Below are 18,190 nucleotides of genomic sequence, written 5' to 3'. Positions count from 1 at the left end.
CAGAGTTTCATACTTATCAAATAAAAAACGAGCGCAGTTTCAGGGTTGTTCTTAAGAACATGCATTACTCGATGGACAAAAATCTTATAAAAAAGGAAATAGAAGAGAAAGGCCACACTGTTAGAAACATTTGGAACATCAAACACCCTAAAACTAAAGATCAGCTATCACTATTTTTCGTCGACTTGGAACCTTCTGATAATAATAGAAATATATATGACATTGAGTTCCTATTAAACCATAAGATTAAAATTGAACCACCGTACCAGAAAAGAGAGATACCACAATGTTCTAGATGTCAACGATACGGACATACCAAATCATACTGCCACCTTAGACCACGATGTGTAAAGTGCACAGGGGATCATGCAACAGAGCAATGCACTAATAAAGAAAGAAGTGCCAACGTCAAGTGTGTACTCTGCGAGGGAGACCACCCAGCAAACTACAAAGGTTGCAGGGTATACAAGGAGCTACAAACGAAAAAATTCCCAACGATTAGACCCAGGCCTAGCATGCCAATTAATCATGCACAACATGTCCAAGCAGGAGTTACCTACGCCCAAATCGTTAATAACTCACAACAAATTACGAATGGTAATACAAACCAAACAGAAGTAATTACTACCAATACTCCCGCCTCAAATGACATGGCTGAACTAAAGAATATGTTAAAAGTCCTGATGGAACAAATGGGTACACTGTTAAACCTTCTCACCACCGTCGTCACTAAATTAACAAAATGATCAAATTCTTGAAAATAGCTATTTGGAATGCCAACGGGCTAACAAATCATGCTCAAGAAGTTAAAGCTTTTATACTAATACACAACATCGACATAATGTTAATATCTGAAACACACTTTACAAATAGAAGCTATCTGAGAATTCCCAACTATGCAATATATAACACCAAACATCCAGATGGCACTGCACATGGAGGAACTGCAATCATAATTAAGTCATCTATAAAACACCACGAGTTAAATAAGTTTAAAAGAGACTATATACAAGCAACAAGTATTAGCATAGAAGACTGGAACGGTCCTTTAACAGTAACTGCAATATATAGTCCACCACGACATACTATAGCCAAAAATCAATACCAAGAATTCTTCAACACACTTGGAAACAGGTTTCTAGCAGGCGGCGATTATAACGCAAAACACACTCACTGGGGATCCAGGCTAATAACTCCGAAAGGTAGGCAATCATACATGGCAATGGAAACCAACAACCTTAAATACATATCTACTGGCGAACCCACATACTGGCCCACAGACACAAACAAAATTCCAGATTTGGTTGATTTCTGTGTGACTAAAGGAATACCACTTGAATCCCAGACAGCACAATCTTGTTTCGATCTTTCATCCGACCACTCTCCTGTCTTGGTCATGATATCTACGAATATCCTCGAAACACAACCTCCACCATATCTAAGTAGTAAATATACCAATTGGATTAAATTCCGGGCTATCCTTGATGAGAGACTGGACCTAAACATTCCACTAAAATCGGATGGCGAAATTGACGAAGCAGTAAATCAATTAAGTAGGATAATTCAGGAAGCTGGCTGGCAGTCAACACCTAAACAACCAAGAACAATCATACACAAAGATTTACCCAACGAAATAAAAGAAAAAATCGCAGAAAAAAGAAGACTAAGGAAAGTATGGCAAAGAACCCGTGCACCCCAGGATAAAAATAGATTAAACCAAGCTACAGCGCGACTAAAAACTTTGTTAAACAACAATAAAAACAACGACATAAAACGATATCTACAAAATCTATCTGCTACGGAAACCTCCGAATACTCGCTATGGAAGGCAACACGAAAGATTAACAGACCACAACTCTCTAATCCGCCTATCCGGGCCAGTAACGGACGATGGGCTAAAAGTAACAACGAAAAAGCTACAGTCTTTGCCAAATACCTGGAGGAAGTGTTCCAACCACATGCCCAAAACAACAACTCTGATGCAGAAGATAATATTCAATTGTATTTAGAATATCCATACCAACTAGAAGCACCGTTGGAGAAATTCACAGCCAAACAAGTTTTCAACAAAATCCAAACAGATATGAATCCGAAAAAGTCCCCAGGGTTCGACTTAATCACTGCAAGAATTTTAAAAGAACTTCCCAAGAAAGGCGTGCAATATTTGACACAGATTTTTAACGCAATCTTAAGAACTGGTTACTATCCCCTTTTGTGGAAAGTGGCACAAATCATCTTAATACCCAAACCAGGCAAGCCTGTAGAAGAAGTTAAGTCCTATAGACCTATCAGTCTACTTTCAGTGATGTCAAAGGTTTTTGAAAAACTCTTACTAGACAGATTACAGCCAATCCTCGTGGAAAAGCAGCTAATACCCAACCACCAGTTTGGATTTAGACAACAACATGCTACCACCGAGCAAATTCATCGAGTCTGCAATTCCATAAACAAAGCCTTAGAAGAGAAGCAATACTGCTCTGCAGCCTTTTTGGATGTCTCGCAGGCTTTTGATAAAGTCTGGCACACTGGCTTGCTATACAAAATAAGAAAAGTCCTTCCTCTCAACTACTTTCTAATCCTCAAGTCCTATCTCTCCGACCGCCATTTCCTTGTAAAAGTTAAAGATCAGTGCACTAACTTATATCCAATCAACGCTGGAGTACCTCAGGGTAGTGTCCTTGGACCAGTTCTCTACCTACTCTACACAGCAGATCTTCCTACAAGCCAAAACATCATCACAGCCACATATGCAGATGACACAGCAATCATTGCAGCTCACTCAAACCCGTACATCGCCTCGCAACTGCTCCAGACAAATCTCGACAGTATAAATATCTGGTTACAAACATGGCGAATTAAAGTAAACGAAAGCAAGTCAGTACATATAACGTTCACTAATCGAAAAGATACGTGCCCAACCGTCTCAATAAATAATCAAGTACTACAACAAAAGGATGACGTAAAATACCTAGGTATGCACTTGGACCGCAGATTAACGTGGAAGAAACACATATTCACGAAAAGAAAACAGTTGGGTCTGAAACTCAATAAAATGTACTGGCTGATAGGAAAAAGGTCACAACTGAGTTTGTACAATAAAATTTTAGTATACAAGGCAGTGATTAAGCCAATATGGAGCTATGGTATCCAACTGTGGGGATCTGCGTCGAGATCCAATATCGACATCCTGGAGAGATTCCAATCGAAAACCTTGCGCATTATCACAAATGCACCGTGGTACATGCCCAATGAACACATCAATCGTGATCTCCAAATGAAGACTGTCAAAGAAGAAATTGCCAGTTACGCCCAAAAATACGACATCCGACTACAAAACCACCCCAACAGGCTAGCGAAGAACCTAATGAGACCCCAGGCAAACAGAAGGCTAAAGCGCCACACTCCAAGCGATCTACGAACAAGATTTTAAATTTTAAATTTTCAAAAATATTTTATTTATTATAGAGTTTTATTTATAGGGTTTTATTTATTAGTCACAAATAATTTTGTTAAGTACTAAAATTATGATTTTATAGGATATTGTCACTGGACAGTCTCCTGCAAGTCTCTTTTAATTGTTAAACAATTTACTTATTGTAATCATTATTACAGATTGTAAATAAATGGGATGTTAAAAAAAAAAAAAAATATTCATCCCTTAGTTACAACCCCTAACTTTAATTTTTTTGATAGTACCTGTACATTATTTTATAGTTTTGGATGTGGTCTTTCTTCTATGGTCTATTCAACAGATTTTTTAAAAATAAAATCGGTTTGTAAATAATCAAAAAAATATCAGTTTATTTTTTATTTTTGTTATGTGTCCCAGAATAACTTATCCAGGCTACATCTCAATAGAGATTTTCGAATGAGACAAAAACTGATATATTACATTTGTAATACATTTTAATATGGCGTAGAACAAATCATCACCCAAATATCCATCCATTAGTTACAACCCCTAACTTCAATTTTTAATAACTATACCATAATTAACACAAATTAAAAATAAACTGATATTTTCTTAATTATTTACAAACCGATTTTATTTTTAAAAAATGTGTTAAATAGACGATAGAAGACCACATCCGAAACTCAAAAAAATATACAGGGTGCTATTAAAAACATTAAAGTTAGGCGTTGTAACTAAGGGATGAATATTTAGGGGATGGTTTTTTCTACGCCATATTAAAGTGTATTACAAATGGAATATATCAGTTTTGTCCCATTCGAAAATTTCTATTAGTTTAAGAGATATAGCCTGGATAAATTAGTCTGGGACACATAACAAAAATAAAAAAATAAACTGATATTTTCTTGATTATTTACGAACCGATTTTATTTAACAAAACATCTGTTAAATAGACGATAGAAGACCGCATCCAAAACTATAAAAAATGTACAGGGTGCAATTAAAAAAATTAAAGTTAGGGGTCGTAACTAAGGCATGAATATTTAGGGGATGATTTTTTCTACGCACTATTAAAGTGTAATTAGAATATATCAGCTTATGTCTCATTCGAAAATCTCTATTCGTTTAAGAGATATAGCCTGGATAAATTAGTCTGGGACACCCTGTATACCTAGGTCACACGATCAAACTAGGCAAACAGAATCAAACGGCAGAGATAACTAGAAGAATTTGAATGACTTTGGCAGTAGTAGGATACTCAGTGATGTGTTAAAAAACAAAGAGATACCAATAAATCTAAAGAAAAGGGTATTCAACAGTTGTATTTTATCAGTTATTACTTATGGAATGGAGACCATGACACTTACAAAGGTATCAGCCAATAGATTGAGAACGACACAGAGGGTGATCGAACGAGCTTTGTTAGGAGTTTCTTTGAGGGAACATATACGAAATGAGGAAGTGCGAAGAAGGACGAAGGTGGAAGATGTAATTGGAAGAATTGCGCAAATGAAATGGAACTGTGTAGGACACGTGACACGGCAAAACAATGACAGCTGAAACCAGTGGCGGCTGGTCTGTAAGTGAAGGGGTGGTCATATCCGGTGGTTCAAGATTTTTTTGGAAAAACAAGACCTACAAATCCCATTTTAAATAATTTCTTATTCCATCATCTGTATTGGTTTCTTATAACTTATTTTGCAATATGTTGTTTAAATTTAAGCGGATCTTTATTTGACAAGTAAATATGAAATAAGTAAAAGGAACAAGTCTTCATTACTAATTGTCAAATAAATCAGGTAAATAGTATGATATAATATGTAATTATAACAGCCAGAATATCAACAAACTACTTAAACTCAAAACCTAAATAAATAAAAACTTACATTTTTATGCGGATTTAAAAAGTAAATCGATTCTTCTTCAATTTAATTTCATTTGGCGTTGGAGTTCATTTATACTAACCACTACCGACATTTTATAATAATCTATAATAAAATAATATTAATCTCACGAACGCATTTAACTTAACTTTGTAAATTCCGAACTAATCTTACTCCCTGCGTAGATAGTCACGTCTCACTCAACCGTAGATCTACGGTCTACGGTCAACGACCACGATGGTACCAACTTGCATATAAGAGCGTATTTTCGTGAACGTTCGGAATCCCAGTGCTGTATTCTCACAGTGAGGTCAAATAAATTTCTTGACCATCGTGAATGTTCGTATTTAGCTGTTTAAGAGTAATATTGCGGTAGTTTCAGTCAAAGATAAATTTGGATTTTCGGTACTGTCAAACAGCTCGTATTTCATGTTTATTTATCGGTAATCTTTTGGCGGCATCCTTGTTGCTATATTTTACACCAACAAAATGACTGAAAAATCAATACAATAAAAGCAAAATTTAACTTTGAACGATACTATTGTATTCCGAACATTTTTAATACAGAAAATTTTCTTTTTTTAAGGAAATAATTACATTATAATCGTTTGATTGTACAATTATTACAGGGAGGTCATTGACCAATTGACCTAAAGGGGTAACCGCCACTGGGTGAAACGAGAAACATTGTACATTGGAGACCCCGCGAACACAGCCGTAGTAGAGGAAGATCACAAAAACGATGGCTAGACAACATCAAAGGCAACCAAAGTAGGGAAAAACCAAAGTGGCAAAGTTAAAGTGGCACCAAATAGCACAAAACAGAGAAGAGTGGAGAGCTCATGGGGAGGCCTTTGTCCAGGAGTGGATGAAAACAGGCTGAAGCAGAAGAAGTTAAAATATCCTAACAGCTAACATGTGTAAATTTTTTGTCAAGTTTAAACAAAAAATATTGGAAGGTGTTAAAACAATGGGCTGAAATCATTTTAGAATACTTATTTGTAATAAAACACTCTGTATCTCGGTAAGGAGGAAGTGTTTTAGGATAAATCTTCGTATTTTGTGTTAAGGTTGCTCTAGTTACTAAATGGACAATTCTTAATGAAACACCCTGTATAAGCAAAATTAGTGGACTAGCTTCAATTACAAATAACAATTGAGTCCATTCTAGGAAATTATGTGTATCTATCTATTGCTCTTGATCGTAAAATAAAGCAGGCAAGTAAAAATGTTCATTCTGTTTTATTTTTAAAGTAATCAGAGGGCAAAACTAGATTATTATTATTTTTTATAAATTATAGTAATTTTTTTATAAATGGAGAAAACGTACAAAAATCATCTTCCAAATGTTAGAATATTAAATTTTTTATTTTTAATAAATGTTTAATAAAAGGAGTTTTTTTGGAAATCATACTGTATTCACAACAGGTAAAATAAGAACAAAAATCTAATTCAGGCAAGAGAGTGCAAGAAAACATGTTTACCATCAAAGACTACACGAACACAAAACACAAAACCACCAAGTTGCGCTCTACCTTTCAATCAAAACGCAAAGGTGGTCTGGACACCTTCCTACCCAGTTTGGAGTAAATGTGCTCCTCGGGTACTTCCATAATCGATTCTCTTCTCACCATTTCTTTTCTGTGATGTTTCATTACTGTTAGATCAGCTAAGGAGCATTTTCGACTAAGGGAGTTCTTTCCATCTTTTTTGGCTGGTTGGCGTTTGGCTTTATAGAGCTCCAATACTGCTGCTCCTAGAGATACCATTAGAACTATACCAACCGCATAGTTAACAATCGCTGGCACTGAAATAAAAAATCAGAAGATAGGACTATCGCTGAAATGTTGATTGTTGTAAATATTTCAGTAATATTCAAGTGTATCGTTGTTTGTATGGCAATACATGCTTGAGAAAATGTTTTAATATGAAACTTATTTTTTTTTAACTTAATTTAATATGAACCTTATTTTCATATTAAACCTGATTATGGAGGAAATAATAAACAAAATACGAAAGAAAAAAGGATATTACCGAATGGGAGAAAAACAACTTAAAATAATTTGCTATGTATACTACGCAATACTAATCTCTCAAAGTAAAGATGATTTACAACGTATGCTGCACCAATTTAATGTAATACATATCTAACCGCTAGTAAATTTAAAATTATCTCCCAAAAAAGACAAAATGCATGGTTATAACAGCAAATCTGTTGAGATGTAAATTGGGGCTGGACGGTCAGATAATAGAACAAGTCATGGTGTTTAAATATCAAGGCATGACACTATCTAACTAGAGAAAGCTCGAAACATAAGTGAAAGATCAATTGAATAGAACAAATAGAGCAAACAAAGCCGCAGGATGCCCGAATGAAACAATATGGAGGTGCAAAAATTTCTGGATAGAAACGAAAGGCACAATTTATTAAACAGTCTTCAGATCAATAATAAAATCGCGACAGAAACACGACCCGACTCAGAGGGAACAAAGGAGACCCTTTGGTGATGAGACAGAGCTTTAGATATACGAAGGTAATGCAAAGTGGAGTACATCAAGGACTGGGTAAGAAAGAAAAGAGTAGAATGGAATGATCATATAATCGAATGGAAACAAATATAGTAGTGAAGACGGCGAGAAATGGTTTCTCAATAGGAAGACGATCAGTAGGAAAACCACGAAAACGATGGAATGACAACTTACTGAATAGACCAGGCAACGAAGCATTAAACCTAGGAATTTTGTGCAGTAAGATGAATCGTCATGAAACTTTTTGCATTTGATTCGAGAGAGTGTCAGGCAATTTTGTGAACTAAACTGATCTCCGGCAAAAATTTTTGTGCATGAGAAAATGCATCTTTAAAGTGCATCTCGAAGAGATGAAAAATATAAAATTTAGTACTCGGAAAGTATTGACGGAAATGAGTTCATTTTTATACTTGGGGGTTTTGGAGGTCACTGAACCCGAATTTCATGACGGCGGTGGTCTCCGAGGTACCTGGTACCGGGTGGAACTCGTCGCCTGGGACGACCGAATAATTCGGGGGACGATCGAATAATTCGCGAAATGAAGATTTGATCAAAAAATTGAAAAATACGTGCTCAATATTTTTCAAAAATCTATCAAATGACCTAAACACGACCCCCTACTCCACCCCCTGGAGGGGGGTGGGGGTAACTATAAAATCTTATATTGAAACCCCATTTGTTATTACAGATTGGAATTGCTTACGTTAAAGTAAGTAACTCTTATTCGAGACATATTTTCGAATTGTAGATAGATGGCGCTATAATCGGAAAGAATGATTTTTTGTAATACCATAGGTAAATTGGATAGAGTTATTCGAAAAGGAACCAAGCGACAAATTCGAGAATATTAAGAAATTACCACCAACCGATTTCTACTGGAGTATATTGAATATTCTAAAAATATCTAAGCCCCAGAACGACTCCAACGACATCTATTAACAAGAACACCAAGCGCCAACAACAACGATTTATAATTTAAACTAAACTTCTAACGTAATTTTCATTCGTGACAAATTCGAGAATATTTAAGAAATTACCACCAACCGATTTCTACTGGAGTATATTGAATATTCTAAAAATATCTAAGTCCCAGAACGACTATAACGACATCTATTAACAAGAACACCAAGCGCCAACACCAACGATTTATTTTTTAAACGAAACTTCTAACGTAATTTTCTCCGAACTACTATGTAAATAGGCGCTTGGTTCCTTTTCGAATAACTCTATCCAATTATAGATACTGTCTAATATGTCGAGAAATACAGTTACAAATAAAAAACCAAAAAATATTTGTTTAATATTTTCAAGAACCTATCGAATAACATAAAACTACCCCCTGGAGGTGGAGTGCGGGGTAACTTTAAAATCTTAAATAGGAGCCCCCATTTTTTATTGCAGATTGGGATTCCTTACGTAAAAATAAGTAAATTTTATTCGAGACATTTTTTTGAATTATGGATAGATGGCGCTATAATCGGAAAAACACTATTTACATACAACACCCACCTCCAGGGGGTGCAGTGGAGGATCATGTTTGATGTTATTCGATAGGTTCATGAAAAATATTAAATACGTATTTTTTGGTCTTTCATTTGGAAGTGTATTTCTCGAGATATTAGACCGTTTCTATAATTTACCTATGGTATCACGACAAATCGTTTTTTCCGATTATAGCGCCATCTTTCCACAATTCGAAAAAATGTCTCGAATAAAAGCTGCTTATTTTTACGTAAGCAATCCAAATCTATAATAATAAATGGGGGTTTCCATTTAAGATTTTAAGGTTACCCTCACCCCCACCCCACCTTTAGGGGGTGAAGTGGGGGACGTCTTTAGTGTCATTCGATAGATTTTTGAAAAATATTGAACGCGTATTTTTCAGTTTTTCGATCCAATCTTCATTTCGTGAATTACTCGATCGTTCATGGAGACCAGCTCCACTCTGGGCACCAGGTACCTCGAAGGCCATCGCCGTCATGAAATTTGTGTTCACTGATCTCCAAAACCCCCAAATATAAAAATTGAACTCATTTACTTCAATATTTCCTGAGTTCTAAATTTTTTATTTTCCATCTCTTCGAGATGCACTTTGATTATGTATTTTCTCATGCAAAAAATGCTTTGCCGGAGATCAATTTAGTTCACAAAATTGCCGCCTAACACTCTCTCGAATCGAATGCAAAAAGTTGCATGACGATTCATCTTACTGCACAAAATTCCTAGGTTTTTGGGCTTTTTAGTGCTTCGTTGCTTCGCCCCTAGAAGGCAAATTAAAGAACAGACAGAGTCATGCCTACACAAAAAGAAAATGACGAAGGATCTTATTTTCACGATACTGATGCATTAAACATTAAACAACAAAATAATACTTTGTAGCAATAGTACGATTAATAATTATTTTCAAGACTAGTACCTAAAAAATCAAATCGCAAAAAAATTGGAAAACAGTAAAAATTGACAATATACAAGGTGTAACAAAAAGGCAGGCCATAAATTAAATCACATATTCTGGGACCAAAAATAGTTCGATTAAACTTAACTTGCCTTAGTACAAAAATGTGCTCATGAAAAAAGTTACAGCCCTTTGAAGTTACAAAATGAAAATCGATTGTTTCCAATATATCGAAAACTATTAGAGATTTTTTTATTAAAAATGTGCATGTGGCATTATTATGGCAGGAACATCTTAAAAAAATAAATATAGGGGTCTTGTTCCTTTAAGCCTCCAAAACTTTTGTGTACGTTCCAATTAAATTATTATTGTGATACCATTAGATGAACACAAGGTTTTTAAAACTTTTTTGCCTCTTAGTATTTTTTCGATAAGCCAGTTTTTATCGAGAGCCGTCTTCTTTTTAATATGTTTCATAATACACCTTAAAAATGTAAATTATAAAATAAATTTTCATATTAGACCAGGTCTTTATAATCTTTGGCTTATCAAAAAAGTCCTAAGAGGCAAACCTTCGGGGGGTGGGGGGGGGACAAAACTCCCATAAAATTTTTATGGGGTGCACAAATTTCACTGATATTTTTTAAGATGTTCCTGCAATAAGTATGACATTTTCAATAAAAAATCTAATAGTTTTGGATAAAAAATTTATTTTAATTTTGTAACTTTAAAGGGCTGTAACTTTTTTATGTGCACAGTTGTAAGGTAAGTTAGGTTTAATCGAACTATGTATATTTGGTCCCAGAATATGTGATTTAATTTATGACCTGCCTTTTTGTTGCACCCTGTATATTGATTATACTTTTATATTTTCATAGTGAGTGGAAACACTCACTATGACAAAATGAGAGGAGGACTTGAGAATATTGGAGAGGAATGTGATCTGCTACACTGGTAAAAGAGCTGTACTGGGACCTATTAGATGGTCTGAAACAGAATACGGGATTAGGACTAACAACGAAATGAAACAAGAGCTGAAAGATGGAGATATCATTAAAAAAATTAAAATTACAGAGGAGATGGTTGGGGCATACATGGAGAGCAGGTAGCGCAACAACCATCCACTCAATTTTACAATGAGAACCCGGAGTTAGAAGAAGACGCCGAAGACTTAGACTAAAATGGTTACAGGAAGTAAAGGCAGATTCACATAGGACAGGAATTAGAGACTGACAGGGAAAGAGAGGGGATAGAAAGAAATAGAGAAGCATAGCCAATAGTTTCGAGTAGCAGACTGGGAATGATCCCCCCAAAAAAGATGGATCTAGATAGCTTTTTAGCGGCTCAACCCCACCTGGGGTATTTAGCCATTTTATTATTATTATTATATTGATTATACTGACGAACTGAACCACATTCTATAAGAATTAAATATTTTGAAAACACTTACCTTTTGCTTCTGTCTTCCCTTGATATGTTTCTTTTCTAAAATTTCTTACGGCACTTTTAGGAATTTTGTGTTTATTTGAGTTGTAAAAGTCATTTGGTGTACAAAGTTCATTTTCCTCAATTAATTCCGTTAAAATTTCATTAAATATCACCAATGTGTAGCTTTTATTACAGCTATTTTTATTATCTTTTTGTTTGTTATCTACTTGAACATCTTTTGTAATCTCTACGTTTTCAGTCAAAATTCTATCAGTTACCTTCTCAATTTCCTTGGATACATCTATTGTCTCGATTTGAATTTGGTCAGTTTCAGTCGATATTACACTAGTTTTTGCTCTTATGGAATATTCAACTAAAGGTAGCATAAATATAGCAAGTATCACTACTTTTATTATTGTTAGAACGACGCTAAACTCATTGGGTTGTGAATTATTTAAGCCATTTCCTGTAGTATTATTTTGCTCACTCATTTTTATAATTTTTATTTGTTTAATTTTATATAAAAAGCACTAAAATCACGAGCATTCATTTTTTAAGTTCGTAGGAAGTACGAATGTAGGTAACTGAGATAAATCGATAAAATGGCATGAGTTGGTGTAGGACAAAGGGGTAGAGCGGGAGGGAAGACCATTTGATTTATTAGTTAAAAGCGCAAGCGTGTGTTTTGTAATGTGCTTATTTTATCTACAGAGTAATTATTTTTGGAGGAGATATAAATACTAGACTACTAGACAATTGTTTTTGTTTAATTTATTATTTTAAACAAAATATTACTTGAATCGCTTATTTATGAAATGATATAAGTCACAATAATGAAGTTTTGAGATAATTTAAAAAAAGTATTTATATTTGAAACAAATAAAAAATTTGTGATTTTTCCTGGAATATGTATTAAAAAATGAATAAAAGATGAATATTATAAGTTTGATAACAATATTGTATGTATATTGATTTTTTTTAATTAATAGATATTTTATTCAATATTTTATTCGTCTGACATATCTTTTCACTAATTAATTAAAAAAAAAAAATGTCTAAACTATTATTTTTGGCCGCATTTGTCGAAATTAACAAAAAGAAAACGTTTATTGGCCAACTTTATTACCAGTTATTAACACACGAAATATTTTAAACTAAAAAAATAAAAATTAAAAGCAGTTTTTTATAAGATACTCATACGTTCAGTACTTTCCATTTCAGTGGTTGGCCAACCAATTATTTCCGAATAAAATTCTTGATAATATTCTGGAAGACACCTAGTAATCTTTTGAATATCAATGATTTTTATGTTAATTGGAATTTTTTCCACAGGACAAGCTCGTTCCTTTGGAAGTTGAACATTTTCGTTGTTATGACTTTTTAGAACAAAGGAACTGGTTAGTGCTCCATCGATAAACTTCAATGCTTTTTTGTATTGTGATTGTAGCGGAACTCCATAAAGCTGGAAACGGCGAAAGACTCCTTTTGTGAACATTGAATAGATGTAGCGGAAGTTTCAACAAAATAGCACGTTTTTTTGTAATATTTGGACCACCAATTTTTAAAATTCAAAATGTCATTAGTTCTGACCATTCGTACAGTAAATTTCTGCCTCTTTGCAGAACTATAGATTGCTTCAAAAACTTCCATTGGTGTATGCAGCCTATCCATGCGATTGAGTTTGCGTTTGGCAAATTTATGAAACGATATTAGTCAATGACACTTACATCTTTTCATAAATAAATGGAACGTTCTGTTTACTACTTACCTATCAACAGTACCTACTGAACACTTGACTTATATTCTTTTATGACTAAACGCTAGATATAAGTATTGAAAACAAATTTTTATCATAATCTCAATTTACCTAAAATAGTGACCTATATCCTTTCATAAATAAGCGATTCACTTATGATCTTAAGACAAATCCAACTGTAGTAGTGAGTTTTATTTAGAGCTAGATACATATCTATTGGAGATTTATTAATGAAGAAATATTATTTAAAGTTATATTATTCACATTCTTCTTCTTTTGTAGCTGAAACCGAAATAAATAAATGTTTGTGTTTAACTTTTTCTGTTTTACACGCGAAATTGCAGAATTTTACAGCCAAAATGTTTATATTATTTTATGTCTTTGTATTTCCTAGGAGGATAAAGAGGTTTGAGGTAAAAAAATTAGGATGGCCAAAAATACTCCTTCTTCTCCATGTGCCGTGCTCAATTATCGAGAGTTGGCTATCAAATTGGCTATATTATATATAGTAATTTTGTTGACAACAGCTTGGGATACGGACGCAGCGGATCTGTTACACCATTCTCTCAAGTTTCTAAGCCATGACGTTCTTCTTCGACCTGGCCCACTTCTTCCGTCTACCTTGGCCTGTATTAGGGAATGGAATATATTAGATATATATCTATGGGTGGCGCATAACATTGCCAAAATATTCAAGTTTTGACGACTTCCGTAATTTTTCTCATCCGGTGCAGAACAACCGTTACGAACTCTATTCAACCAACTTATTCGTACTATTTTCCAATACACCCAGATTTCAAGGGCTTACAGATTCTTGAGAAGTGTATCCGTTAAAGTCCAACCTTCCAATTCCCATGGTAAAGTCAGATCCCAAATACATAGTGTATCAATATATAGTAGATTACGACAGAGTGGAAAATAACGAGAGAGCAAAAGAAGGTGTTATTATGTCAATAAGCTTAAGTTGCAGGTACTGTTACTGTATCTCTCTCCTGTCGTTTCCCCATTACTGAGGATTGTGATTTCTTCCAATATTCCTAACAATGTTTCTCCATTGGTCTCTATCTTCAGCTGCTCTAAAAGCTTCGCAGAATGAGTTTCCAGCTGAATGCTTTATTTGGTCAGACCATCTAGTTGGTGATCGTGCTCTTGATCTTCTCCCCGGAACGTTTCCAGAAACAATTAATCTCTCCAAACTGTCGTCACCTCTGCGAACTACGTGACCAAAGAATTGCATAATTCGTTGCAGACATATTGTGGACAGCCTTTTTTTAATATTGAGTTGGTTTAGAATGGAAACATTTGTCCTATGAGCTGTCCAAGGTATGCGCAGCATTCTTCTCCAGCACCACATCTCAAAGGCATCAATTTTTTGGCGCTCGCATGCGCGAATAGTCCAAGTCTCTGCTCCGTATAGAAATATTGAGAATACAAGGGCGTTCACCAGTCTCATCTTGATATTTTGAGAGATAGATCTTTCTTTCCAAACTTTAGTTAGGCGACTCATCGCATTTTTTGCCATACCAATACGTCTCCGAACTTCTGCTTCACAGTTACCATCGTTAGTTATACTAGACCCGAGATAGACAAAGGTGTTTACTATCTGGTATTCCTGTAATATGTTAGTCAGTTGAATAGTGTCAAATCTGTCGACCACCATTATTTTTGTCTTAGCTTTATTGATTTCAGACCAACTCTATTGCTTTCGTACTCAACTCTTCGCAGAAGATCAAACATTTCTTTCTCATTTGCTGCTATAAGTGTAGTGTCATCAGCAAATTTTAAATTTGAGATTTTCTTACCAGCTACTGTTACTCCACCGGCCCATCCTTCTAAAACCATCCTCATGACATGTTACTGTATAAAATAATGAAAATATATATTCCCTCGCATCTCAGCCACTGAACTTAATACAGGAGAATAATATATAAACATACTGTCGACTTGTGCATCCCAAGATAATAAACTAAAAGCATACAGGGTGTAATGAAACAGCAAAACCTTTATAAACTAGGTTTTAATATACAAGAAATCAGCATGAGATGATTAATGAAATTACAAAAATATGACATAAGCAGATGACAGTAACTAAGATGAAAAATAACAAACATAGTTCACAGACTACTACATTCACCCCAGCTTTATTTTTCAGCAAAGTCTTTAAGGTAAGCAGGAGCGTTTCTTTCCCTTGTACCTCTTCTAATGTTTCTCAAATCAGTTTCAATGCCACCCTCTTCCGAACGTTAACAGGAGAAATAATTGGATTTTCCTCACATGTATCACTCAATCTAGGGCTTGGCGGATACTTGATAAACTGTTCATTGCAAAGCTCAGACTCCGATCCAGTAACATTGTCACAGCCAAGTAGAGATGCGTCTCCTCGTGGTGCAAGTTGTCTTAAAGCCACTGTTGTTTCTTTGCCATCTTCAGGTCTAACAACAGCATAGTTCGGATTTGCTTCAATCAGTTGCACTTTTTCAACAAGAGGGTCATATTTGGAGTGCCTCACATTCTTTTTCATAAAAACCTTTCCGGGGGTTATCAACCATGAAGGAAGTGCAGTTCCATTTAAAGCTTTTCTAGAATGATGAAACATTCGCTCATGAGGGGTACTATTTGTAGCTGTACACAAAAGAGAGAACGAATTGAATGAAGAGCTATATCAACTACTTCTTCCCACTGTTCAGTTTTTAAATTTTTAGATTTTAAAGCAAGAGAAATAGTTTTCCATATAATTCCATTATATCTTTCTGTCTGGCCATTGCCTTTAGGATTATACTTCTGCTGCTGTGAAAAGTTTGAAATGTTACTTTTGCGGATCAACTGAAAGACATCCTCGTAGCCTATGCCCTGCTAGAGACAAAGTTTTCAAGAAATGCTCGAAAGTTGGACATTTTTCTAAGGTATGTAGGCTTCAGACGTCCAATTCAGCGTCAGCTGCAGTTTTAGCTACTACTGCATCTAGTTCGAATGTTAGAAATCTGGCTTCTGCCCCTTAATGCTTATCTAAAAGTGTTACTAAAATAAAGGTGAATGGAAATACAGCTGAAAGTTTAATAGACACAGGTAGTTCTGAGTCATATATCAGTAAGAATTAATTATGCATTGTCTATAAAAGTGAAAACATTTAGAAGTCATGCAAGCATACTAATGGCTTCAACAGCGCTCATAATGAATATCTCAGGACATTGCTTTGTTAATTTAGAAATAAACGGACATTCCTATAAAAATGTCAAATTATCAATAATTCAAGATTTATGTGCTGATGTAGTAATAGGTCACGACTTACTTAAACAACATTCTTCTCTAGAAATCACTTTTGCGGGCTCAAAAATGCCTTAAGTTATTGACCGTGTGGATAACATCTGTAGTTTGGCATACTTAAATATATATAGCCGCCCAAATTATTCTCCAATCTATCAAATGAGTGCAAACCAATAGCAAATAAATCAAGAAAATTTTCAACTGAAGATAGAAAATTCATAACTGACGAGATAAGGAATCTCCTATTGAATGGAATCATAGAAGAAAGCAACTCTCCTTGGCGTGCACAAGTACTTATTACAAAAAGTGAAACCCACAAAAAGCGAATGGTGGTAGATTATTCACAAACGATTAATAAATTTACTTACTTAGATGCCTATCTTCTCCCAAATGTTGAAGATATTGTTAGAAAGTAGCAAGATATTCTGTCTTCGGTACTATTGATCTTAAAAATGCGTACCATCAAATTCCAATCAAAAATGAAGAGAAACTATACACTGCTTTTGAAGCCAACGGTCAACTATATCAATTTTGCCGGATCCCTTTTGGGGTAACCAACGGAGTGGCCTGCTTTCAAAGGGTTATCGATGACATTATTAAATCCGAATATTTAAAAGGAGTATATGCCTATCTTGATGATATTACTGTTTGTGGATTAAATCAACAACAACATAATGAAAATCTGAATAAATTTATGGAAGTAGCGAAGAAATACAATTTAACAATTAATCAAAATAAAAGTTCTTATACACTCAATTCAATCAAACTTTTGGGTTATCAAATAGAGAATCAGACCTTAAAACCTGATCCTGAAAGACTTGAACCATTAAAGAAGTTACCATTGCCAAACGACTCACAATCACTAAAGAGAGCTGTTCGAATGTTTGCACATTATTACAAATTGATTCCACAATTTTCAGACAAAATACAAAAACTAGTCACATGCAGACTTTTCCTTTAACAGAACAAGCAGCTGAAGCTTTTCAAATTCTTAAATCTGGAAATTATTTCTTCAGCTGTTACTACAACTGATGACAAGATTCCTTTTGTTGTTGAATCTGATGCTTAAGATTTTTTTATGGCTGCTTCTCTTAGCCAAGGAGGAAGACCTGTTGCTTTCTTTTCAAGAACTTTATCAAAAAGTGAAAGAAATCATTCATCAGTGGAAAAAGAGGCTTATGCAATAGTGGAAGCTCTTAGAAAATGGAGACATTTCTTGATAGGTAAACATTTTCGACTTATAACTGATCAAAAGTCTGTGTCTTTTATGTTCAATATGCGTCACACTAGTAAGATAAAAAATGAGAAGATTATCAGATGGCGCCTTGAACTATCATGTTACAGTTTCGATATTCAGTACAGACCAGGAGTTGAGAATGTAGTGCCAGATTCTTTCTCACGAGTGTGCTGTTCAATAAATCGTCGACCAAGTCTATCTGAACTACATCAATCCTTGTGTCATCCAGGAATCACCAGAATGGTCCATTGGATAAAGACACGTAATATATATACTATACTATATA

General features: G+C 34.6%; 1 protein-coding gene across 1 annotated transcript in view; it reads right to left on the bottom strand.

Annotated features, from left to right (window-relative positions):
- Positions 1–12,217, bottom strand: part of LOC114332065 (uncharacterized) — a 52,786-nt gene extending 40,569 nt beyond the window's left edge. Inside the window, exons 1-2 of the mRNA XM_028281776.2 lie at positions 11,670–12,217; positions 6,872–7,102 (exon numbers count right to left, since the gene is read on the bottom strand). Coding sequence (XP_028137577.1) covers positions 6,872–7,102; positions 11,670–12,138 — 700 coding nt within the window. The 5' untranslated portion in view covers positions 12,139–12,217. The remainder of the gene's footprint in view (positions 1–6,871; positions 7,103–11,669) is intronic.
- Positions 12,218–18,190: the final 5,973 nt, after the last annotated feature.

Source organism: Diabrotica virgifera, chromosome 5 (assembly GCF_917563875.1).
Source record: "Diabrotica virgifera virgifera chromosome 5, PGI_DIABVI_V3a".
Classification (NCBI taxonomy): domain Eukaryota; kingdom Metazoa; phylum Arthropoda; class Insecta; order Coleoptera; family Chrysomelidae; genus Diabrotica; species Diabrotica virgifera.
Note: the sequence above shows the minus strand (reverse complement) of the source record. Positions and strands in the feature narration are given on the sequence as shown.